Genomic DNA, 27,256 nt, shown 5'->3' with positions numbered 1-27,256 from the left:
GAAAACAAAATTTTCTTTCTTTATATAAAACTACCTTAGCACAATGAAATTAACTAATTCAAAACGGTTAAGTTATAGCATGAGGCATTACTAATCACAAAAAAATATGCTATAAACAAAAACAGATTCAGTTATCTTGAGCCACTTTCAAAATGGAAACAATACTGCCTCATTTTTAAATTTTATCAGATTAATTTATTAAAATACTCATCTAACTATTTAAAACTGCTCTGACAACCTATTAATTTTAGTTTTAACTTTCTGTTACGGAAAATTCCAAACGTAGTCAAAAGTAGGAATAAGTAGCATTAAACAAGTAGGATAACGAACACCTATGTACCTATCACCTATCTTCAACAATTATCAATGTTTTGCCAATTATTTTTCATTCCATCCCCAATTATTTTTTCCTAATTATTTTAAAGGAAATTGCACACATCACACAATTCACCCATGAATACTTAAGCATAGTTAGCTTTTACAAACCGTACACAAAGAAAGACCTGTAATCTAACGATAAAACCTAGCTTTTAGTCAACCTTTCAGAGTTTCCCTCTCTGGCCTTGCTTATTAATGCCTATATGTATTCACCTTAAAAAAAAAAAAGACTAAAATATTTTTAAAACAAATTAAGCATCTCTTTACCTACCTCTGGCCCAATGAACAGGGTAAAGATGCTTCCAGAGTGATCCAGTCTTTGCCAGCTGAGACCATTTAGTGCTCACTTGACTGCAGCGACATAATTCTTGAGGATTAAGATAACTGAAAATTGACACCATTACCTCAGGAGGAAGATGAGTTATACCTGTGGATTGTTCTGACACCTCTGCTTCTGAAATAAAAAAGGAAAAGTTTAACATTAAAGGCTACAAGAGCAAATGCAATAAGAAATTACAATCACATTTCTATAAGTAAAATCCAGTGCCTAAAGTCCACTCCTTCCTGCTTGCAAGATGTGAAAAGGAAATAACATGGATTAGAGGTAACATGGAGATGTTAAACTTGCTAAGGATCTGCAGGGTTAAACTATCATGGCCCAAATCATACTGCATCAGTGGAAGCTACAGTAATGAACACAGAACTGACTTCCTTTTACAAAGGCGTCACCAAAAAAAAAACAATGCTCACTTTATAGTATAAGAAGCATCATTTGAAAAAGGAATAAAACAGGTTACACAGCTTTAAGTCAGCAAGTATAGTCAGCCAGATTATGACATCTCCAAGGCATTTATAATGACATACCAACCTCACCATGTTTTCCGTTCATGCATGACAAGTATCTCCCTTGTGTTTCCTCTTTGATTTTCACATTTCTTCTAAGAGCTCGTGAAACCTGACCTCTTTAACCTTTAGGTGCCCTAATCTACTTATCCTATTTAAGAGCCAGTTGAGACAATATAATGTAAATATTTCTAATGCTGGTATACATTTTACCAAGGATCTTTTGTCAGCAACTATTACAGAAAACAGTCACTGGATATCCAATCACTCATAATGTATTATTTCAGTAGCAATATATCAAAGGAAAACTGAAAATGAGATATACAATAAAGAATATAAAATTAAAAAGTTTCAACAAAAAATAAAAAAGTTTCATCATTAAAGTAATGAGAAGAATCTGAATATCTTACACACTTGTCTTTCACAGAGCAACTTAAATAAAGAAATGCTATCATCAAATTACTTTAAACTAACCCTTTTTAAATGGCAAATATTTCAAACACAGCACAACTATAATTTACTTTGAAGGAATGGGAAAATTCAATGTAACAAGTATGGTGTTTTTAAATCCTATGTTATAATTACAACTAAACCAGACACAACAGGTCTTGGCTTGGTGTGTAAGGCAGAAGCTGTACTTCAGAGTGAAGCACATAAGCTTTATGGGTTTAATTACAGGTTAAGCTATAAAAACAATTTAGTTTCAACACGTTCAACATGCATCTCACCTACTTTGTGCCAAAAATAAGAGAAAAGGACCAATTTCAAAGACTTTGAAGCAATTTAAGGAATGTCATTGCTATGCTCATCTAGCAAAAGCAAAGGAATCTTTACTAGCCTAAGGATACCAACAATTTTATTTAATGATGTTTTAAAACACAGAGTTATTGAAGAAAAGAAAGAATAAAAATGAGGAAACAGTCTGTTAAGAAAAAAAGCAGGTATATTTTATTTCCATTTGTCATTTATTTTCTCAAAGTGACTATACACAGAAAAACTATGCCTCTCATACTCACTCCCCTGTGTATTTCTGCATATAAGCTATGAGAAAGGGTAAAGAAGAAACGATAAGCATCAAATGGTTTTGAAAACTGATTTAAAAAAAACAGGGACAGATATAAACAGCCACTGTGGTCAGTGGAGCTCAGAAAATTGGATGACCCTGCAAAAGTGCTCTATATATGGTAGTTTCCAATAATTCTGATTGGCAATAATAATAATACCTAGTATTATTGAAGTATTATTAAAATATTATATATAAGTAGTATTGATAGTTATTATTGCTAATCAATATTATTATTATTATATATAAACTACTTTAAGAAACACTATATTGCATGTGGCCCAAATAAATGAGCTGTATAAATTATCACTGGTGTATACTCGCTAAGTCTTGTCCAATTCTGCAACTCCATGGACTGTAGCTCACCAGGCTCCTCTGTCCATGGGATTTCCGAGGCAAGAATACAGGAATGGGTTGCCATTTCCTTCTCCACGGGATCTTCCCCACCCAGTGATCAAACTCATGTCTCCTGTATTGGCAGGCGGATTCTTTACCACTGAGCCACCAAGGAAGCCCATAAATTATCACAGACAACAATAAATCCTAAGAAACTATTGTCCTCAATTAAATTTACTATACTTGAAAAGAAATGGCTTCAATTATTTGTCAAACAAAATATTAAGTTCATAACAACAAGAAGTAAATGGCCTTGGGATGAATAAATCACCAGCTATCTAAACATATGTCTCACCTTTATCTGACTTTTCATCCACAGAGTATTTAAAAAACTTCTGCCGCTCCTCAGCTTGATTCCAGAGGCTAAGACCTCTAAGGAGTTCTGCAGTATCCTTCTGAGAGCAGTGCTGTGCAATCACTTTCTTTTTAATATCCTTAAGCTCTTCATAGGTAAAATATTCCATTAACATGGGCTGAAAAACCTAAAGGAAATACAGTACTCATAAGGAAATATGCTTAATTAGTTTTGTTTTAACCTACCTCTTTTAAAGTATTAATAGTTCAAGTGTAGTAGTATGACCACATATTTGGAAGGCATAAAAGTTGCTGTTAACACTAGAATACCACCATCAAGATCCTTCTTTCTATGGCTTTTTCAGTCGATTTAAAAGTATTCGACCCAGAAGGTCTCCCTGCATACACTGTATAATACATTCTTAATCATCCTCTTCTGGTGAGACATTTAAGTCAGTTAACTGTCTCCTGCCTCTACAGCAACTGACCTCTACCCAAGCAGGGGCCTCTGAATCATATGAGAATGGTACCCGGTGGGCTGGAACCAGAAAAACCAGAGCTTGATGACACCTTCACCTATTCAGTATTGTAGGAGATTCTCTCTTCAAAACAGATGCTGGGCCCCAACCTCCAACTGAAAGAATCAGAATCTTCAGAGGTGGAGTAAAGCGAGATTTTTTCCCTTTGTTCCGTAGATAATTTTGGTGTGCGTCACAGGTTAATAAACACTGCTTTAGTAACTCGGTGGTTTTAGAACTGGTTGCATATTTGCATTTTACAGTGATTTGGGGAGCCTTTAAAATATACCCATGTTAATATCTACTTTCCATATGATTTAACTGATCTAGAAAGGGCTTAAAAGTAGATTTTTTTTAATAGCCATCTGATTATAAAGTGAAGCCTTATTACAGTGAGAACCACTATAATACCTGATTTACAGCTGAATAAAAATCCAGTACCTCACAAAATATTCCCTCTATTCCTTTCCTGATACTCACCCCACTTTAGAGAAAAGAGAGAATGAGGAAGTGTTTTGCTCATCCATTCAGTGACATCCTAACAGGAATGAACTAGGCAGAAGGCTGCTAAGTTCAACACCACCATTTAATTACTAAAATCCACTACTAAAAAAAGACACTAAAAATGTTTAAACTTGAGATGAACACAGAAAACATTAAAAAAAATATTAAAATCTTCTAACGGTTCAGAAAAGACATTAGAGGCATAAAAAGTTAACATTCAACATGGTAGGTTCATCCACACAGTAAGACAATAAATATGTTTTGAGTAAATGAATTCATCCTTCATTCAATGAAAAGCAATGAGCTCTCTAAGGAGACAAAATTAACGCTTTTTTCCCTTGAGTTTTTCTTTGTTTTCTAAAATGTTCTAGAGGTTCATCTTCCTATGTATTATTTTGAAGAATCAAAATAACACTTTTTAATTTTATAGACCAAAATCACAGGGAGAAAAAATTATACTTACCTCCTCTTCCTCTTTCATGTGAGGAAGAAAGTCTCTTGTAAAAGCCTCCAGTCTCTCTTTCAGTTGTTTTGCATAATTTAACTGCTCATACTCATTCTAGAAATAAAAAATTGTATTCTATAAAAATTTTGCCTCCTAATTTATATTATATCTGATCCTATAGTCAGTTTAAAATGTTACTTGAAACTTCAGAAAAAAAAATTAGACTAACAAATACCAAAGTGAGCTCTGTACTTTTCTAAGTACAAAAGATGGCCTCAAAACATCTCTTTAAAGAATCTTGAAATCTTTTACTAATGTGATCTCCTACTTCTTTTTAAAAAGTCATAAAAAGTCTAGAAATAGCAAGCACTTGCTCAAAACTTCTACTGATTTCTAATGCATAGATTTATACATTCAATATGTTCATTTTCCTAATATACCTCTAAGCAGTCCACAAGAGTCTACTGGACTATATTCACTACAAAATCCCTTTAAGGTCGCCTAGTGTATCCTTCACTAAACAATCCAGAATAGCTGTTACATGACCCTGCAAAACACCATAAACACTTCTGAAGGCAAGGCTCTCACTGCAGCCTGAAGTAAAGCACTGTAATCCTGGACAACAGCTAAACTGTTCCTCCCCACATGAACTAAGATCGCATTTCCCTGTAACTTATCCATCACTACCTGTGGAGAATTTACAAAATAGTGAAACTGATAAAATGTGGGAACATTTTATTCCCTGCTGAGTCCTCTCTAGTCTCCTCCTTTCTGAACTAATTTATAGTCAACTGCTTCCTAACAGTCTACCCAATGTCCTATTCTCTCAGGATTTTACACATTTTCCCTAAGCATACTCAAATTTGCTTTTCCAAACCAAATTACTCTTCCAAGCATGAAGCCCAACTAACGCTTCCTCCTGCTAATCAACATCCACCTGGACTGCACAAACAAGTCACACTCGACTTGTCCATAATGGATCTCTTCATTCCCCAAGTCTCATCTACATTCCCTAGAAAGCCAAGCTCAGTTCTCAGTTTCATTTTGTTTCTCTCTCCTTTCCTCCCTTTATATGCAAGCACTGGTGGTAGTAGTCGCTGAGTTGGGAACAACTCTCGGGACGCCGTGGACATAGCCCGCCAGGCTCCTCTGTCCATGGGATCTCCCAGGCAAGAATACTCGAGTGGGTTGCCATTTCCTCCTCCAGGATGTTTTCCTGACCCAGGGATCGAACCCGCTCCTCCTGTACAGGCAGGCAGATTCTCTACCACTGAGCCAGCAGGGAAGCTGTTTGCAAGCACTACCTTTATCAACCTCATGTCCTACACTGTTCTGAAGTCTGTTCCCTCCCCTCTCTCTTTGCGAGTCACTACTTTAGTTCTGATCTTAATCATTTCATTGCATAGGCAATACATGAACATAATATGAATGCAGAGTATAATGAAGCATTTAATAAATACCACCTTCCTTCCCAGTACCTCTCCCTAGGCAATCTCCCACCTCCCTACAAGTGGCTACTATGTAATCTCCTACAGACTATTATGATCATCTTTTTATAACAACCATCCTGCTTGAGCCTTTTCTTTCCCTTCAATCCATCCTCTTCCCTGATGCACAACACTCTTCCTAGAATACAAACTTATCAATGAAAGGTGCGTGGTGGTCTGACAGAGCTGCAACTGAAGTCCATATTTCACCAAGCCAAAAGAGGGACAGAGGAAGATCAAATTTCAAATACCCTATAATAAATAAATATAATTAATAGAGAAATTTCTCTACACAATTATCCTAAACGATACCCAAATATATCTTTAATCTTATGTTACACAATTAAAAATTATTCTTTGTAATCAGCCCCATGGCCCTGTTCATTCTAAGTAACAATCTTACCTTTGGTGGTGGTTTAGTCACTAAGTGGTGTACAACTCCATGGCCTGTCAGATTCCTCTGTCCATGGGATTTCCCAGGCAAGAATACTGGAGTGGGTTGCCATTTCCTCCTCCAGGGGATCTTTAGGACCCAGGAATGGAACCCAGGTCTCCTGCACTGCAGGTGGATTCTTTACCAGCTGAGCTCTAAGAGAAGCCCATCTCACCTTTTGTCACCAGTAACTGCATCTATCCGGGCTTTCCTAGTGGCTCAGTGATAAAGACTCTGCCTGTAAAGCAGGAGGCCCAGGTTTGATCTCTGGGTCAGAAAGAGCCCCTGGAGGAGGGTATGGCAACCCACTCCAGTACTCTTGTCTGGAGAATTCCATGGACTGAGCCTGGCAGGCTACTGGCTACAGGGTAGCAAAACAGCGACTAACCAACAACAAAGAAGTGTGACAAAGATGCTCACTAAACCAGAGTCTTCTCAGGCTCCACCAAGTCTTCTCAACTAGGCTCTGACCTTGAGGTCTGTCCTTGGCCCAGTTATTCCAGTTTTAGCAAAAATCATCCAGAATCAGTTTATCCACCCTACTCCCACCACCTTCAGCATTTGATAACCCTCAAGTATCTATGCATCCTCAATATCTTGCCACCTTGGTCTATTCTCAGCAAAAGGCAACAAAGGTCAGTCTAGCAGGAATCTCCCAACCTTGATGCTTCCTCTTAGTAATTTTCCTGACCCTTAGCCGGTTCTCTGGCTTTCCCCACTGGTCCTTGTCATATTCTGAGTTCAGTCCAATCTCTCTCCCTGATTGCAAAACTCCACTGCAGTAATCCCCTGAAAAAAGTCTTCCTTACTGTCTTTAACAAGTGTCATTTTTTTTTAACACAACATTATTTGCTATGAAACACTAACAAGTTTTGCCAATGATATATCAGAAGATGGCACAAGCTGTGATAAATATCCATTTGTACAACTCACCTTAACATTCTTCAGACCCTTTTCAAAGAGGCTAAGCATCTCAGAGAGTTTATTGTCAGAATGTACATTATAAATGGTCTGGCTGCGTTGTTGAAGCAAACCAATAATGTATTCATTTTCAATCTGCTCGTGCATTTTGAACTCCTTAAAAGTAGCATACAGAGACTGCAGAAGAGCACGGAAATCATTGTTGTTGGAAAAGTTGGTTTTAGAAAGCTGGAAAAAATTTAAAAAGAAGGCATAATAAGTACATACAAATATGCATCAAAAGGAAATATTCAAATGCATTCCTATTTAGTTTTGTACAGAGCAAAACACCTCCCTTACACTTTGTTAAAGTAGAAAAGGAAATTCCTAAATTATAAGTTTTAATGGTATAATAAAAAGTGCCCCAGGCAGGGAAGATGTTGATTTCTGAAGGAAAGGATATATACACCAACAAATCACACAGTTTCTTTAAATATGAGATTAAACCAGACTTCCTCAAAACCTAAAATTCCATTACTCTATATCCCATATAGTAAACACAGATACTTCACAGAGTTATATGTAAACATTAAAGGAGCTGTGTTAGGATAAAGTGACACACTTTTTTCTTTGTTCAAATGCCCTATATGCTATTATACTACTTTTACAATATAAGAAATTCAAAAACTTTCTATTATAAATTGTTTTAACTTTAATATCACGATGAGTCTGATTTGTTCAGAAAATAAAGTACTGAGCTATTAGAACATTATTAGATAATTTTAGGAGAACTAATTTTTTTTTTTTTTTAAGAAAACCACGGTCAACACTTAGCAGTTTATATAAGGAACCATGTACTTTTCTAGAGTGGAAGCACTTGAGCAGTACAGTGTGAAAACCTTGTACATCAGGGCAAAAGAAAGTACATGCTCTTGAAGGAAAGGCTAAAATCAATGAAAATATAAATAAATATATACACTGTCATTTTCTCTAATTCTATTCAACAAGAGAAAATGACGATCCTGATATAATTTTATTTTTCTGCATTTAATGTCAAGTTAAATTCTCATGTTGAAAGCATACATATTATCAAGAAACTTGATTCAAGCTGAAGTTCAAAGTAATATTCAAACCTTCTGTTATCTCCACTGTCACATTCAATGCATCTTCTATGATGTCAATTCCAATTTCAAAACCCATTTTAAAAGTGAAAATCTGATTAGGTTAAAAACAACACAGAGTAAATGAAGAAGAAGCTACAAACACCATACTTCCTAGACTTGTTCTGCCAAGTCTGATCTAGTATTCTGAAAATAGAGAAGAATCCATGGTGTCTTAATTGCCTGTTTTGGGCAAGAAGACCAGGCTCATGACGCAGCATCAGAAAGATGACAAGACTCCTAAAGTAAGACTATTCCACTATATAATTTAACCAAGGATTTTCTGTGAAAGGCAGAGGAATGAGGCATAAGGGTCATTTACAAAAAAACAGATGTTAGCGTCAGATTCTCTAGGGGTGGTTCCCTTCTACTTGTCTATTAAGCTCAGTAACTCTGGGCAAGCTATTTTTCGCCAATGTCTTAGTTTCTTCTCGGTGTTAAATGGGAATAATAAAACTACCTGTACTTCACATAGCTGCTGTGAGATTAAATTGGTGCTTAATAATTAGCTATCATTACTTTGAAAATTATTCATTTTTATAAAAATTCATGTGCATTTTTTTAACTTTATTCAAATATTTAATGAGTAGCTATTATAAGCCAGTCACTATTTCTGGTAGTCGGGATAGCTCAGTGAACAAAACAGACATCTCTGCCTTTATGAAGTTTACATTCTAGTGATGGGAAATAAAATAACAAACTAACCACAATAAATAAATTACTTATAACAGGTGCTGGCAACTTTTTCTGTAAAGGGCCAGATATTTTAAGTTTTGTGGGGCATACCATCTGAGCAACTATTCAATTCAGTTTTTGTAGCGCATAAGTAGTCACATGAATCCGTGGCCATATTCCAATGAAGTTTTATTGATATTTATGGGCACTAAAATTTAAATTTCACATAATTTTTGCATGTCATAAAATATTATTCTTATTTTTTCCAACGACTTAAAAATGTAAAAACCATTCTTAGCTCCTTAGCCACACAAAAATAACTGGGGATAGAGTTGGTTAATCCAAGGTTGTAAATTTTCTCCTAAGAAATGTCACACAAAATTACAAGAAAATTCACTAGTGGCTAACCTCAGCAAATACTATCATGTGTCATTATATTAAAAGAAATTAAAAATGAGTGAGTAGAGATTGATAAGAGGTATAACAAATGAAAGCATTAATGATAACTAAAATTTTTTAAAAAAACAAAAGGATAACAGAAAACTAAATAATGATCTCATGTGAGTTATGGAAAATAACATCTTAAAAAAAGACATGCAGGAAGCTTCGCATATATCCTCACTGAACTATGAGAAAGTCTTTCATATTTAGTAACAAGCTCAGGTAAAGACCATGTCATGCTACAGGCTGAGAAGCCAAATTCGAGGAAAGGACTCTACGTGGTACAGAGTCAGTCCCGCAGAGTGGTTAAAGATGCTGACTGCAGCTAGGCTGCTCAGGTGTGAACCCGTCTCTGCCAGCTTTGTACCGCACTCGATTTCTTCCTCAGTAAAATAGGCCTGATGACATTAACTACCTAATAAGGCTCTTGTGACAATTTAGTAAGTTAATATATTTAAAGAACAAGGAATATAACATACATAATCCTACCTAGGTTTTTCTCTTATTCCTTATTCCTATGAAAAAATGAAAGTGAAAGTGTTAGTCACTCAGCTGTGTCCAACTCTTGTGACTCCATGGACCGTAGCCCACCAGGATCCTCTGCCCATGAGTTCTCCAGGCAAAGAATACTGTAGTGGGTTGCCATTTCTTTCTCCAGGGGGATCTTCCCAACCCAGGAACTGAACCCGGGTCTCCTGCATTGCAGAGAGATTCTTTACCAACTGAGCTATTTAGCCCAAATAAAGTTAGAAGTCCTTATCCTACCGAGCAGTTTTTCTCCACTTGAAAAGAGCAACTGTCTTTAACCAGATATCTAAAGTCAGTGCAGTGAAAAGAATAACCTGAGCATATACAAATTACCTTTTTAAAAATTTATTTATATGAATCATTTTTTAAAATTGCTTGCCTCTGCAAAGTTATTCAGTCATAGAGACTTGATTGAAACAAAACAATAAACATAGACACTAACAACATCTGGGACATACTGAGGCCTACAACGTGGTAGGTACTATACTAAATAATTTCATGTATTACTTAATTCTTAAGAACAATCCTAGTAAATTGATGTTACATTTACCATTTTATAGGTTAAAAACCTGAAGCTCAGAGAAAATAACTTATCCCAAACCATACAACTCGCAGACACAAAACAGAGACCAAGTCTCTGGGTTTGTGAGACCTGCTTACTTCCCACAAGATACCATTTTAGTCTCCATCATACAGCCATCTTTTCAGATCCAATGGAGTAAACTGTCAGAATGCTTGGTCTAAAGGACTCCTTCTCACTAAGGGGTTGATTTTGCCCCCAAGGAACTGATGGACAAGGTCTCTACTGCATCTTAGTGGGTATGGCAGGAAAGGACTAAACATCCTACCATGCACAGGACAGCCTCCACAACAAAGCATCATCTGGCCAAAACGTGACAGTGCTGCAGCTGAGAAGAACGGCTCCAAGTAAGTGTTTTTTCACCATGTTTAACCAGAGGGCAGGAGGAGAAGGGGACCACAGAGGATGAGATGGTTGGATGGCATCATCGACTCGATGGACATGGGTTTGGGTGGACTCCGGGAGTTGGTGATGGACAAGGAGGCCTGGCATGCTGCAGTTCATGGGGTCACAAAGAGTCGGACACGACTGAGCGACTGAACTGAACTTAGTACGAAATACAGTCCAATCTAGATACATACACTTCTACCAAATTTCAGGAATCAATACTTCCCTCCCTAACCTGTGATGTACTCTCATCATTTACTTTTCTCTTTCATGTTTTTAATGCTATTTCTCATCCACAAAACTGATTCCAGGACCTACAAATGGGTCACAGAACTCACTCTGAAAAACACTGTAGGATTATAAAAGTTCCAAAGTGACCTGTAAGCTTGTATCCTCTGATGCATGGCAAACTTAACACAGGACCAGGATACACAAAATAAAAAAAATAACAACATTCAGGCACATAGTATCTCCTATATTTTCAAAGAATTTATAACTGACTTTCTGTCTCAGACACTCTACAATGTAAAATCATACTTACAGACTGGCTTTAAACTGATTTGAAGTTGTGTGTCACTTAAAAAAAACTATGTATTAAGTTCAAAAACAGATACGAAAAACAGAATAACAAAAACTCAAATAACATTACCCCAAATAAGTTTTTACTTTTTCGTTCCTCAGCCAGATAATCCTTTCATTTGATCAAGACAGATTTACACTGAATGAAGAAACCTTAGTAATTATCTGCTCAAAATGACAGAAAAACCTATGATCCACTGATGAAATGTTCTGCATAAAATCATGTAATTAGTAATAAGGAGCAGAACGAGTAGGGTTAACGCAAAAAAAACCATTGGCTTCAGAAAGGAAAAAAAAAGTCCGAAAGACGAAAATTCAGCCTCCCCTAATTACTAGCTGAGTGAGTTAGTTTGGTAAGTTATTAATACTTAACCACTAAGTCTGTTTCCTCATCCTTAAATAAGGTCAATACTTGTCTCACAGGGCTCTTGTGAGGATTAAAAGTAAGGAAGTACATAATAAGAATGTGTTGAATTCCCTTTTATTTCCCCTCCTTAGCTCTCAATTCAATATTCTCTCCAATAAATCAATCTTCCCAATGTCAGTCAATAACAGTTTTTACAGGTATGCAGAGAAATAGAAAAACAAGGAAAACTAAATATATTCTTCATAAAGCTATACTCATTCAATTTTTTTAAAAAATAATCTATTCAAATTATTCTGAGCTTGTTTTCTCCCTAAGGTTTTGGTCTTAAGATGTCCTATCTTTATAAAATGATAAAATAGATGGCATAAGATTCTTATCTGAAAAACCTGGGCACTCCTTAGAGCCTCTGCCAACTGAACTTTTTATAGCTGGTCAACGTATAAGTCTGGAAATCTCTGTACCATGCACATCCTTACAACCATCACCTACTTTGCTCTCAGAAATCAATTCAAACAGGCTGTTAGCCCACTTCTGACCCTTTAATGTAAAGCTGACCAAATATTGCCCCCTTTGCTCCCACCATAGGTCATCTGGATTTCCACAAAGCACAAACCTTAGACTACCATCTGAAGAAAAGGAACAACTTCTCAAACGGCCAATACAAGCTACTACAGGACTAACTGACAGTAAAAACTCCACGCTCACTGGCAGAATTAATGCTGTTAAGTTTTGAGGATTAAGGAAAAACTGAGGTATTAGAATAAACTGGAAAAAGGATGTGACCCAATATAAATATTGCCTAAAATCATCCCAATTTGGAAGGTGAGTGAATTAGCAAGATTTCATAATAGATTGTCACAAAAAAATTTTTCAGAAACCATTCTGGTTTCATACAAAGAAAATTAAACTAGGACTCAGTATCCTGACTTGGCTTCCATTTGGATCCATCACTGACTACTTATGCAAACTTGGTCTAACTAATCTAAGCCTACACATCCCCAGCTATAGAACAAAAATATTTCTGCTTTTACCTAACTAAAAAGACTGCTATCTGGATAACAAGAGTGAAAAACTTTTCCATAAAGCCTTCTATAAATGTAAAAGAAAACTCATGAGCAAAGTATTAAATTAGGTACTATGCAGCACTATTTAAAATGGCTCATAACTTCAGAATAAATTATTCTAAGTCATCTAGCTTAAACATGTAAATAATGGGTGTTACTAATAAACAAACGAATGCTTCTAAAATACACCACACTTGAAAAGTCAATATTCAAAATAAAACTGACTTCTTTATAATTACTGAGCATTCAGAGACAACATAAAGAATACCATGAATTAACATATCTTGAATTAAGTACAAAAACTAGTTCTCATTTTGTGAGGTTTTACTATATGCTGTTTGGGTTGGATACCCCCTGGTCTATCCAACCAAAACATGGTAAAGGCAAAAGTTGAGGTGATAAATGAATAAAAACGTATAGTCCTTTGAGACAATTCAGCCATCATAAAATACTTTTTTCCCCTCTAGCTCCCAAGGGCATACTAGGAGAAATTTCAATTAACTATTTGCATCAAAAAGAAATCCAGATGTAGAATTCCTATGCATTTTTCCCCCTAAATCACCTTGTTCTCTGATCCATAGCTCATAAAAATTGGAATTTTTAATCTTCCTGATGAATATATACAACAATCTAATCAATTCAAAATTAGTGATAATTTTAATTTCTGCTATATCAAATTGAAACTGCTTTCAAGAAGGGACATCGAACTACCAAGAATCTTATTTGACTAAAATAGTGCTTTTAAAAAGGGCACTGTATTTTCAAAATTTGTTCTAACGTTCTCAAATCACCAGGTAATGACACACAATATTAGTGACTGACTGCTTCAAATTTTTTACACAGGGCTGGTCAGTCTAGCACGTAACTAAATAAAGTTGTGATCCTTAACTATTTAGGGAGGGTCACCATCATTTAGAAATCTGATGAAAGCCATTGAGCCCTCAGAAAAATGCACCAAAATTTTCAAAACGATTCCAGGTGGTCCTGGACTACCTCTCCCCAATCTATAATAGAAGACTTCAAATTCTATTACTTCCTCATTAACTTTACCTTTTCAATTTTGAGAAAGTTAAACATCCTCCCCAATTTTTTTCTTTCCTGCAACTGAAGGATACTGTCAGAATAACTAAGTTCAAAGGTCAGAGCAGGTAAACAGGTAAAAACACTACAGTAGGCTAACTCAAAAATCCGAAGTTATAGACTTAACTGACTACTTACCCACTTATTATGTTTCTCCTGGATAAGTGACTCTTACCCTTGGCTGCACGCTGGACTTTAAATAATACCTGATGCCAGGTCCCACCCTCAGAGATGCTGATTGTAGCGGTTAGGGCATCGGGACTTCTAACAGCCTTCAGGGTGATTCTAACGAGCAAAGAAGGTTGAGAACCACTATCCTAGACTACCCTGGTATTTAAACCTATATCTGAATCGTGTATTTTTAATTTTCAAAATGGAGGGAGGGAGGAAAAAGATGGTTGTGGATGCTTTTTTTAAGTGTGGCCTGGCACTGAACACTGAAGGCATCCTCCAACCAACTCACTGGGCTGTAAGAACACCTCTCTTCTCTCAACCGTGCTGTAATTTCTGAAAGTTCATCAAAGTTGACGTCTACGCTGAAGCATTAGAGGTCTTTAAGTGCTTTTTTGTTTGATTCACTGCTACACAAAGCATGATTGCCAGGTCGTCTCAGAATACCCGTAGGTGGACTCTCCCCAACACAAATGTTTGACAAAAATGCGGACTCCTAACACCGTTTGAAAATTATAGGCAAAAAGCCCTGGGATAGCTCCACAAATATGATTTTTGAGCTTTAGGCTGCACCTATTGAGAGTACAAAACGGCTCTCGCAGTTCCACCAACTTGTTCCCAGACCCTTTTATTTGAGCCCACGTAAAGAATTCCAGCAGAGAATAGCTGTCTCATAACAAAACCGACCTCCAGTAAACGCTCTGGACAATCAAAGTTGCAAGGGGGAAAAAAAAAATGACCGCAAATAAAAGAGTGAATGTTCTCTGCTTCGTAAGCCAAGAAACCTTTCTCCCAAATCAAGCCCCTGCAAAGCTGAGAGGGGGAAAAAAAAAAAAATGGGCAGACCGAGTTGGGAAGAAGATGCCTGCGGGGCCAGGACGCAGGTCAGGGGTTCAGAAGAAGGATGGATGGGTGATAGTTAAGGAGGCACGGGGAGACCCCCCCCCCCCAAAGCCGGTCGGGGCAGGGCGGAGGGGACAAGGCTGAAAGGGGAGGGGGTGCAGCTGCGAGGACGGCCTGCGCCGGGCGGAGGAGGCCCGCAGGTGGCCGGCCTGGGTCCCCAGGAGTCGGCAGGGGGCGAACGGGCCCCGCTCCCCCGGGGGACCCGGCGGGAGGCCCGACGCGGCCGCGGGAGCGCGCCCCCGAGGGCGGCGGGTGGCCAGGCCCTCGGCCCGGAGGGGGCCGCGCCGCGAGTTCCCGGGATCACGTCCGAGGCTGCCAGCCCGGCGGGGCGCGGGCTCCCGGGGAAAGCGCCGTGCTGACAGCTGCGCAGGCGGCGGTTAGCGCGGCGCGCGGCCCCTGGACGCTCAGGGCGCCGCGCAGGCCCGGCCCGCCCGGAGACCCGGCCCGCGTCTCCCCTCCGCCCGCGCGCTGCCCGGAGCCCGAGGCCCCGCAGAGCTGTACCTTGTCGCAGTAGAGCCCCACCAGCTGCTTCATCCGCCAGTGCGGGGCGGTGAAGACGTCCACTTCTTCGGGGAAGGGCGCCATCGCCACCACCTCAGCCGCCGCCGCCTCAGCAGCCGCGGCCGCCGCCTCTCCATAGACACCCTCGCCGCGGGGCAGAGGCGGCGCGCCCCCCTGCGCATGCGCCCGCCCCGTCGGCGCGCGCGCCCGAGCTGCCCGGCCGGCGGAGGCGCGGGGGCGCGCGCGGGCTGCCGCCGCCATGCGGTCCCTGCTGCACCACGTGACCCGACGCGCGGCGGAGGCTCGCGCTTCCACCTCCGAGCTCCACTTTCGTTCCTCGTCTGCCCGAGAAAGAAACCGTGTCTTTCCCCCTGTTTGTTTCCCTGTTAACGTTTCGCAACAGAAAAGACACGATCTGAGCGGAGAGAGTGTCGTCTCAGAGGCGTTGTCGGCGCTCCTCTTGGCCGCTGCGCCCACCAGGCCTTGAGGCCGAGGCGCCGAGTACAAAGGGCCGCGGTCGGTCGGCCCGGCCGCCCAGTTCGCCTGAGCGCCTGCGCTGGGCGCGCCCCGGCCCCCACGAACCGCTCTTCGCCTCCCGCCTTTCCCGGTGCCTGCTCGGCCCCCCGGCCGGAGCGCTGACCTCCCTGCCCGCCGGTCAGGGGTCCCCAGTGATGAGGGGAACCGGGCCTGGGGGGTTCCAGGAACTTGCGCCTCTCAGGGAAAACCGAGAGCAGGCCGAGGCCAGACAATGGCGGCCCCTGGGCTTGAGGGCGGGCGGGCGGGGAACCCCGGGGCTGGGGGCTGGGCGGGGACCACGCTTCGCCGCAGGGACAGGCAGGAGCGGAAGGCCGAGCAGAATCGTGGAGGAAGACTCCTGGGAGGGAAAATGTCTCCTGGGAATCAAAGGCGGGAAGACGCTTGAAGCTCAGAGATACCCGGTCAGGGTTGTCAGTAAGGGCCCTGGGTGCTGGGGAGTCGCGAGGGTAAATAATCCCAGAAAGTCGGTTGCGGGGAAAGAACCGCAGGACACATCCCTCCATTTTAAGCTGAGACTCAGAGAGAAAGGAGACTGCAACCAGGTCACTGGCAAGAAAAAGGTCAGTCTTTTCCGGACAGGTCGACTCATCCTGGCCTCAGTCCTCCAGGAGACCTAGGAAGACCCAGGTATGGGTCCAGATCAGACCTGGACTGTGTGAAATGAAAATACGGCCTGCCATGTCAATAAATAAGAAATGTTTTATGGCCATCAGCGATTTCTGGCATCCCAACGTGAATGAGGGCGCTCAAAATGGAATAGGGTGGTGGATGCAAGAAGCAGCTGCCACTCCTTAAGATGATCCAGGAAATAGGATTGGCCCCAGATAGCTGAGGGGTGAATTCAGTGAGCCCAAAGGCTGGCATCTTCCATACATAGCATGCTAAATTCCCTAACTTGTAGTTGAGTTTTCTTACCTCACAATAATCGTTCATGTTCAGACTGCCTGCTCCCTTTTTGCAAACTTGTATATAGGCTGACTCCCCCCCTCCTGCCTCCTTGGAGCGGTTTTGTCTGAGCTACTGAGATGCTGTCTCCTGGGCTTGGGTCCTAACTGCTCCCATCAAATAAAATAACTCTCTACTTTCAGGTTGTGACTGTATTTTTTAGTTGACAGCTGGTTGGTTGGAGGGTTCATGAGCATACAGAGAAATGGGAGTGAAAACAGGAAAGGTTGAAAACCTGGGGTTATGGGGTGTGGGGGTGTGTGTGTGTGTGTGTTCAGTCACCTCCAACTCTTTGTGACCCCCCATGGACTGTAGCCCATCGGGCTTCTTTGTCCATGGGATTTCTCAGGCGCAATTATTGGAATGGGTTGGCAGCATTTCCTCCTGCAAGGGATCTTTCTGACCCAGGGATCGAACCCATGTCTCCTGCATCTCCTGAATTGGCAGGTAGATTCTTTACCATTGAGCCATCTGGGAAGCCCTGTTATGTAATTTGCTTAATGACTATAAAATCCAGGAGAGCAAGAACCAGGTGTGTTCTGTTCAACCCTTACATCCATACTATCAGAGTTCCAAGACAATATAGGGGTTTGATGAATATTCAATAAATGATGGAGTAGAAGAATATAAGAACTTTGCATAAGAATGCTTTCATTTATTTCTAATCTTACTATGTGCCACTTACCGAAAGGCAGTATGAGCAGTGTTTGAGAGCACAGATTGGCGCTGAAGCTGGATTCCTGGTTTGAGGGATACTGCGTGTGTGACCTTGAGCAAGCTTCCCTAACTTCTCTGTGCCTCAGGTTCCTCATATATGTAATGGGGTTAACACAGCCATGAACTCTATGCTTGTGCCCCCCTCAAATTCAAATGTTGAAACCCTACTCCTCATGTGATGTTATGAGGTGGGCAGTTGGGAGGTAATAGGATTAGATGAAGTCATGAAAGTAAAACCCTAATACTGAGTCCCTAAGGAGCTCACCACCCTTCTGTGCTCATTTGCATGTGAAGACATGAGATGATGGCTTATACATAGTCTGTCTTAGAAATGAGAACAATTCTTGTATAATAGAATATAGAGAAGGTCCTTGATAGCTATTTCACTTTCTCTCATCCTCTCCCCCATCTTCATTCTTTTTAAACTCTACTATTTCACTACAGCTTTGCGTCTATATTTTCTGATATCCCCCGGAAGACATTTTCTTATTTTCCTTCTGTTTCTTTACCCTATTCTGATCTGTCACTCAAGTTGTTTCGAAATGTGGACGCAGACCTCAGGTCAACCAGTTACGCAGAGCAATGAGCTCCATGATACTAGGCAAATGGTTTTATCCTCAGCACTTAGAACAATGCCTGTCATACATACACTGAGTACTCAATCTTTGTTGAATAAAGAAAGAAGGAATGAAGGAAATTCATGGCATTCTGTAATTTCCCCATTTTGTGTGTTAGTCACTCAGTTGTGTCCAGCTCTTTGCAACCCCATGGACTGTAGCCCACCAGGTTCCTCTGTCCATGGGATGCTCCAGAAAAGAATACTGGAGTAGATTGACATTTCCTTCTCCAGGAGCTCTTCCCAACCCAGAGATCGGACTCTGGTGTCCTGCATTGCAGGCAGATTCTCACCATATTTTGTTTCACAATACCAATTTGTGTCTGTTGTTCACCAGTATACGCCCAGAACCAGGCACATTGAATAGGTGTTTAACAAACAAACAAAAAAAGGCATTCCACACAGTTTCACTGTAACCTAGACCCTGAAGCAGTGTAGTTAGCTGAACAGTAGTAACAGCCATATTGGACTGATCATTTCAGGGAATTTAAGATGATAAAATGAAAGAAAGTAATAAAAAAAAAAAGAAGTAATAAGTCCCGAGGGTCATTCTTCCTTTCAGAAGACGCTATTAACTTATGCACCGTGTGCTGAGTAAGGTAATAATTAATCACCAGATATATCCAGAATACATGATTGATTTACATTAAACTTTAGCCCTAGAAAGAAGACATTGATCAGCCTAGAATCATTTTTATGGGTTCCTGCAACTACAGCAGATCAGGAACTGCTATGAAGGTCAAGGTTATTGGCTTAATCATGCCTTTATGATTTCTTCTGACATATGAAAGTGAAGGAATTCTAACAACCATCTCCTCATAACATCACGTGAGGAGATTTCAACATCTGAATTTGATGAGGGCTCAAGCAGTGAGTTTATGGCTGTATTAACTCCCCTTTACACATGAGGAAACAGGCACAGAGAAGTCACAGGTAACAAGGGACTAGATAAGGCATAAAAACAGAGCAGCAAAAATGCACGGTGCAAAGTGCCCAGTGGACTGGGAACGCCTTTCTTTTTCTCATTCTCTCTGAGAACAGCATGCTATGGGGGAAAAAAATGCCAAATCATTCCCCAGTGACCTAAATGTCTGATGACATGAGGCCTCTTTACTGGTATTGTTGCAGTGAAAAGGAAAAAAGAGGAATGAGTTGGTTTTGGTTGTTTTTTTTTTTTTCCTCTTTCCTAAGAATAAAGAAGATAGTGAGCAGGCCTGATCACTCCTAGGTTTTACTTTGTTACGTTGACCATCTGATTCGAAGAGCCGACATACTGGAAAAGACCCTGATGCTAGGAAAAGACTGAAAGCCAAGGAGAAGAGGGCGGTAGATGATGAGTTGGTTAGATGGCAGTTGGTGATGGACAGGGAAGCCTGGCATGCTGTAAAGAATCGGACAGGACTTAGTGACTGAACAACAATCTGGAATCTGTGACTAAATTTCCTTTTCTGCCCCCTAAGTCTGCAGAAGCTATATTTCACACCTGTTGCCATTTGATTCTATGCTAATTACATCCTGTTTCTGGGGCTCACCTTTACAAACTACCTCTCCTAGTTTTTCTCTTTTTGCATTATAGAAAGGGCCACAGGGTTACCAGGCTGCCAGACTCAATTACTGGGTTACCTGACACCAGCCTGTGACTGTTATTGAAACAATGCAAGAGGAAGAAGAATACAAGATCCTGACACCTTTGTTCCTCCCCCCCTAATCTTATATAAGCCTCTGGACTCCTTGTGGAAGGGCCATGGGCACACACAGTTCTTTAGGCAGGAGCTCACAGGGTGTCCCCCTCACCCCGTCCTGCCCCAACCACTCCACCAGCTGAAGATTAGAAATAGAAAGCCACCTTTATATTTCCTCCAAACTCTGTCTCCATTTTTTTTTTAATTCATATTTGGTGGGCAGAGAAAGCCAAGTTTGGCAGCAACACTGTTTTCCAGCCCTGGTTTTGAGGGCCCTGGAGAGGATTACGAGTCAGGGAAAGTCCATACAAAGGCATTTATATTTAACTGTGTTTAACTGAGTTTAACTGAGTTTATGACACAGCACTTTTCCCGCCAAGCAGCGCGTTAGTTGTGAAAGTAAGCAATGAAAGGCCTTTGCTAACCCCAACGGAGAAGGAAATGGCAACCTACTCCAGTATTCTTGCCTAGAGAATCCTGTGGACAGAGGAGCCTGGTGAGCTGCTGTCCATGGGGTAGCACAGAGTCGAACACGACTAAAGCGACTTAGTGTGCGTGAATGCATTGGAGAAGGAAATGGCAGAAAAAAAAAGAAGGAAATGGCAACCCACTCCAGTGTTCTTGCCTGGAGAATCCCAGGGACGGGGGAGCCTGGTGGGCTGCCGTCTATGGGGTCGCACAGAGTCGGACACGACTGAAGAGACTTAGCAGCAGCAGCAGCAACCCCCAACAGTTGGAATCCCAGACCTAACTCAGTACCAGAGCTGATCCTTACTGTCAGTCAAAATAAGCAACTAAGCACGCGCGTGCACACACACATACACACACACACAGGCACACACATGGCAGGCTAGGTTGATTGATTTAGGAGTAAAGCTCTTAGCAGGGATGATGGCATTTTTAAAAGAAAAGATAGACACTGAGTTGAAATGTGAGGCCCAATGCTATGTTTTTTCTTTTTTCTTTTTATTTTCCTTTCAAATGCTGTATTTGCGCATGAAGCCCAGAATAGGAAATATACATAGGTCTGCACTTTGCTGCATGCTTTTACTTTCTGTCTTTTAACTTAAATAGCAAGTGCTATTGTTATTTTCCCATTGGTTTTCACTAAACAGAGATGAGTGGTTGTGTGTATTCTTTTGCTGGGGTGGTCAAAAGTAAATATCACAGACTTAACACCAGAAACTTTCTCACAGTTCTGCAAGTCCAACATGGAGGTGTCAGCAGCTTTAATCTGAGGCCTCTCTCCTTGGCTTGCAAATGGCCACTTTCTCGCGGTGTCCTCATGTGGCTTTTGCTCTGTGCCTGTGTGTGTCTGGCGTCTGTGTCCTAATCTCCTTCTCAAATAAGGACACCAGTAAGATTGCACCAAGGTCCACCCTAACCACCGCATTTTAACTTAATCACCCCTTTAAAGCCCCTATCTCAGAATACAGTCACCAAGATACTGAGGGTTAGGACTTCAATATATGAATTTGAAGGGAGCACAATTCAGCCTCTAACTCTACAGAAAGAAAAGCTTGTCATAAAAGGTACGGTAAAGGCTTTTTCACAATAAGAAAAATAATGGGAAACAACTGGATGTCTCTCAATAGAATACTGGATAGTTGATAAATTATGGTACATTGATTCAATAGATAAATAAATATGCACCTGCTAAAAAGTACAAGATAGATCTATATTTGCTGCTATGGAATGAAACCAAGGTGTTCCAAGTTAAGAGGGAAAAAACAACGGAGAGAACATTTTGTTAAGTATGTTCTCCTTTGTTTTTTTTTAAATATAGTATGTGTTTCTAGAATAAAACAGGAAAAAGTTGTAAGCAGGGCTCCTAGGATGAGAAACAGTTAAATGTTTTTTAAATATATCCATACCCTTTGGCACAGTTTTAATATTTTGCTATGTTCACCTATTTTCCTTATAGTTATAAAAATCTGTCAATAATAATGCATTTTAAGAGAATTTTAAATCAATAAAAATACTAACATGTTTGGTTGTATATAATCAGTAGCAACAGTTCTAGTTTCAGGTAGAGCCATTTCATGTTGTGTCAGTTGCCAAGTTGTGTCCAGCTCTTTGCACCCCCATGGACTGTGTCATGCCAGACTCCTCTCTCCTCTATCTCCCAGAGTATTCTCAGATTCTTGTCCATTGAGTTGGTGATGCTATCTAACTGTCTCATCCTCTATCTCCCTCTTCTCCTGCCCTCATCCTTTCCCAGCATCAAGGTCTTTTCCAATGAATCGGTTCTTCATGTCAGGTCGCCAAAGTATTAGAGTTTCAACCTCAGCATCAGTGCTTCTAGTGAATATTCAGGGTTGATATCCTTTAGAGTCGACGGGTTTGATCTCCTTACTGTCCAAGGGACTCTCAAGAGCCTTCTTTAGCACCACAGTTTGAAGGCATTAATTCTTTGGCACTCAGCCTCCTTTATGGTCCAACTCTCACATTCATACATGACTATTGGAAAAATCATAGGTCTGACTATATGGACCTTTGCCGGCAAAGTGATATCTCTGTTTTTTAATATGTGGTCTAGGTTTGTCATAGCTTTCCTTCCAAGGAGCAAGTGACTTTTAATTTCATGGCTGCATCACCAAAGTGATTTTGGAGCCCAAGAAAATAAAACCCATCACTGCTTCCACTTTTTCGCCTTCTATTTATGCTTACCCCAAAACTATATTCTAATCTGCCCTGCCTCTGACTACTCTGATTACACTGCCCTTGGGTCCACATCTATTTTTCCAATAGGAATGGAAGCCTCCTTGAGGGAAGGGACGGGTTTTTTATGACCTTGTAGAAATAGGTATGATAAAAGGTTAACTGAAAGCAACATGATCAAAATTGCACATGATCCACACCAAGCTTTTAAAAATGCATAGAAACGATTGCAAATAAGTGGCACAGAGTCTTATTAAGTCTCCTCTGAGAGACACAGTTACAGATGATTCCCTCCCTGCTCTATATGTTTCTCTTCTTTCCAGTGTTTTGAATGAGAATGTTTACTTTTGATGTCAGAATACAGAAATGACTATATTACAAACAATCTTACAGCAACTATATTTTAAAATACTTTTGAAAGGGGATTGGAGAAGGAAATGGCAACCCACTCCAGTATTCTTGCCTGAAAAATCCCATGGATGGAGAAACCTGGTAGGCTAAGTCCATGGGGTTGCAAAGAGTCGGACACAACTGAGCGACTTCACTACACTTCGAAAGGTGATAAAAGGAAATGCTGTGTATCAAAATGTTGGCACTGGCTTTTGGTGGTGGGACTATGACTGATTGGAGGAGAGGAGAGCTACTTTTTTTTCCTCGAAATTTTAGCAACCAATTTGTTTCCAAATTTTGTATTTGAAAAACAAAATTAAGGTTTGGTATTTTTTAAGATTTCAGTTTAATTAATATGGATCATCTTTAGATCCACCATTGTAGAGCTATATATCCGTTTCTTGGAAGTCCTGCTCTGCCACCCAGACATATAGATGCTTCCTGTACCTCTGCTGGAGGCCTGTGAGTGCATCTCATGCCACACGGTCCCATCTTCTGGAGTGGGTCTCTCCCAGTCTGTCACTAGGAAACCATTCCAGTGAGTTCTAGCTGAGTTCTCATCCTTAGACCACCAAGCCATTGTGGCACTTCCTACAGGACATAGACTCAGGACCCTCTTCACCAAGGCTAGGCTGCCCTGGACTTCCCTGGTGGTACACTGGTTAGGAATCTACCAGCCAATACAGGGGACAAGGGTTTGATCCCTGGTAGGGGAAGATCCCACATACCATGGCATAACCAAGCCCTCGAGCCCCAACCACTGAAGCCCATGCTCTGCAAGAAGAGCAGCCACCACAGTGAGAAGCCCCCGCACCGCAACTGGAGTATAGCCCCCACTCGCCGCAACTAGAGAAAGCCCCCGCCCCTCAACCAAGACCCAGCGCAGCCACACATCAATACAAAAGCAAGTAATAAAGTGCAGCTAGTTGCTAGGAAGGTGGGGGTTAGCCCCCACATTAGGCATTTTCCTGTCTGGTGGCCCTCTGTCCTCACAGTGAGTCTGTATCCATTTCTAGAACTTGAAGTTTGCATTTCTGGAGTACATTCTTGACTCAAAGAAGGAGGCAATGGATCGAAATGCTGGTGCTACTTTCTCTAGCCTTTTTTTCAAGTTGTGGAGCTCTCTCCCCTAGAGGAGGTTTACTCATGCCTCACAAGTGAGAAAAAGAAATGCTGGGACATATACAAAGGCACAGGAGAACAGAAGAGCTGAGGAGAAGAGGCATAAAAGATAGGACAGACATTAAAAGATGAGGAAGCGCAGAGTGGGGGAAGGATTAAAGAAAGGTAAAAGATACAGGTGGACGTAAACAGAAGAAAACAATAATCAAGATGCATTGATGGGAATTTGCTGTCTGGCTCAGAAAACTCAAACGGGGGCTCTGTATCAACCTAGAGGGGTGGGATGGGGAGGGAGATGGGAGGGAGGTTCAAAAGGGAGCGGATATATGTGTACCTATGGCTGATTCGTGTTGAGGTTTGACAGAAAACAACAAAATTCTGTAAAGCAATTATCCTTCAATTAAAAAAAAAAACAAAAAACAAAAGATGCACTGTGGTCAGGACTTCCCTGGTGGTCCACTGGCTAAGACTCTGTGCTCCCAATGCAGGGGGCCCAGGTTCGATCCCTAGTCGGGGAACTGGATCCCAAACGCCACAACTCTGAGTTCCTGCACTGCAACTAAATCCTGAGTGCCGGAACTAAGAACTGGTAGAGACAAATAAATAAATAAAATTTTTTAAAATGCATTGAGGTCTTAACATGTCCCAGGTACTTAAGTGCTTCACATGAGAATTGTCATGTGTAATCCTCACGACTACTACATGTGGAAGGTTCTACCATTTTTCCTACTTGATGGGAAAAGGAAAAGACCGTTTAGAGTTATTATTCGTCCAAGGTCATAGAGGTAGTGAGTGGGAAATCAGGAATTTAATCTCTGTCTTCCGCACCCTAGAACCTGTACTTAACCTTACACTGAAAAACAGTTTTCTCTCATCAGTTTACATCAACACACTAAACGCCTAACATGTGCTATTAACCTTTGAACAGGAGCCAAAGGTGACAAGGAAGAATATAGGCCACACCACAAACTACATAAGTGTCTAAATACAGAGTAGTTCAGTTCCTTAGATTATCTTTAGAAAAGACACAGTTTAGATAACGCTAAGACTATAGTTTGCTCCAGTAGGGATACTGCTGGGCCCCAAGGGGCCTCTGGGCACAAGGCCTTTCATGTCTTCTATTTCTTCATTGATAGGAAATAGCCTTCATTCAGGCACCATGACCTTCCCTGAGTTCCAAAGAGCAGATTCAAACAGTTGTTAATTGGGGAAGGGAGAGGATGTGAGACCAGGAGAAACCAACAATCAGGAGCAGCCTTGGGGCAAGGTCCTATTTCCCCACCAAGGGATGAAATGTTGTTTTTGTTTAGGTGCTAAGTCACATCCGACTCTTTTGCGACCCCATGGCCTGTAGTCTGACAGGCTCCTCTGTCCATGGGATTTCCCAGGCAAGATTATTGGAGTGGGTTGTCATTTCCTTCTCCAGGGAATCTTCCCAACCCAGGGATGGGACGTATGTCTCCTGCATTGGCAGGAGGGTTCTTTATCACTGAGCCACTAGAGAAGCCTCATGCACAACAATGCATGAGCTATTTGCAAATATTTGAGCTATTTTGCAAATATTATAACCCCTTCCAGGTGGGAGAAGGTAACAATTGACAATGGAATGCTGCCATGAGAATGTAGACCCCAGTTGGACCTGAAGGTTGATGATGTTGACTCCTACTAACCTCGCTACCAACTCATTAGAAAGATGTGCACAAGCTGATCATGCCCACTTTGAACAATTACTATAAAACTTCTCACTATGTTCCCCAAGTTGGGACACACAGTTTTGAGGGCATTAGCCTACTGTGTCCCCCTTTACCTGGCAAAGTAATAAAGCCACTTTTCCACTTCACTCAGAACTCTGTCCCCAAGATTCAATTCAGCCCCAGTACACAGAGAAGCTGAGCTTTTGGCATCAGTAGGAATATGGAGATAAGATGTGCACAGTGGTCCATAATGTTTCTTTGCAAAATTTCCAGAGAAATAAGAGCCTTCCATTTCCTAGACATACCTGTGTGTCACTTACCCATTCTTAATATTGCCAAGTCAACACCAACTCCAATCAAAGACTCTATTATGAGCTGACTTGCAGGATGGTGCAGTGTGTATGGCCCGAGGGAAAGGTGGTGACTAGTATCATGGGCAACTTGCTTCAGCTGTTTTCAACATGTAATGAGGGAAAGTATAACCAGTTTCTGGAATGGAAAGGAATGATAAGCTTCTTGTAAATTGTCAGGTTTGCATTCATTGTAATGATGACATCTGGCAGGTGATTGCTTAATCTCTGCCTACGCAGGCAGAGGTGAGTGTTTAGAGAAGTATCAGTTTGGTTTCCTTCCTCATAACCTAAAACACAGTTCAAAAAATATTACCAGGTGTATAAGACAACTCTCAGAAATTTAAATGCTAAGAGGTATATGAAAGTCCTGAAAGTGTTAGCCACTCAGTCGTGTCCGACTCTTTGTGACCCCCACGGACGGTAGCCTGCCAGGCTCTTCTGTCCATGGAATTCTCCAGGCAAGAAAACTGGAATGGGTAGCCATTCCCTTCTCCAGGGAACTTCTTGACCCAGGGATTGAACCTGGGTCTCCTGTGTTGCAGGCAGATTCTTTACCATCTGATCCACCAGGGAAGCCCATATGGATGGCAAGAGTTATATCAGCAGAAGGAAACAGGCCTGTCATATATACCTCCTTTCCAGTAGTCATGGATGGATGTGAGACTTGGACCATAAAGAAGGCTGAACACTGAAGAACTGATGCTTTCAAACTGTGGGGCTGGAGAAGACTCTTGAGAATCCCTTGGACAGCAAGGAGATCAAACCAGTCAATCCTAAAGGAAATCAACCCTGAATAGCCACTGGAAGGATTGATGCTGAAGCTCTAGTATGCTGGCCACCCG

The 27,256-nt window shown here is 41.1% G+C and overlaps 1 protein-coding gene across 3 annotated transcripts in view; it reads right to left on the bottom strand.

The window, feature by feature from the left end:
* The window catches only part of FBXL5 (F-box and leucine rich repeat protein 5), a 54,503-nt gene extending 27,997 nt beyond the window's left edge, over nucleotides 1–26,506 (bottom strand). For 2 of the 3 annotated variants that reach the window (XM_043906152.1, XM_043906153.1), the window contains exons 1-5: nucleotides 15,698–15,883; nucleotides 7,295–7,510; nucleotides 4,460–4,555; nucleotides 2,976–3,162; nucleotides 650–832 (exon numbers count right to left, since the gene is read on the bottom strand). In XM_043906152.1, the coding sequence (XP_043762087.1) occupies nucleotides 650–832; nucleotides 2,976–3,162; nucleotides 4,460–4,555; nucleotides 7,295–7,510; nucleotides 15,698–15,781 (766 nt within the window). In that variant the 5' untranslated portion in view covers nucleotides 15,782–15,883. Of the gene's footprint in view, nucleotides 1–649; nucleotides 833–2,975; nucleotides 3,163–4,459; nucleotides 4,556–7,294; nucleotides 7,511–15,697; nucleotides 15,884–26,381 lie in introns of those variants that run through there. The other variant, XM_043906154.1, reaches the window with a different exon arrangement.
* Nucleotides 26,507–27,256: the final 750 nt, after the last annotated feature.

The sequence above is a fragment of the Cervus elaphus genome, chromosome 6 (assembly GCF_910594005.1).
Source record: "Cervus elaphus chromosome 6, mCerEla1.1, whole genome shotgun sequence".
NCBI classification, from domain to species: domain Eukaryota; kingdom Metazoa; phylum Chordata; class Mammalia; order Artiodactyla; family Cervidae; genus Cervus; species Cervus elaphus.
The sequence above is the reverse complement of the archived record's forward strand: the minus strand, read 5'-3'. Positions and strand labels throughout refer to the sequence as shown.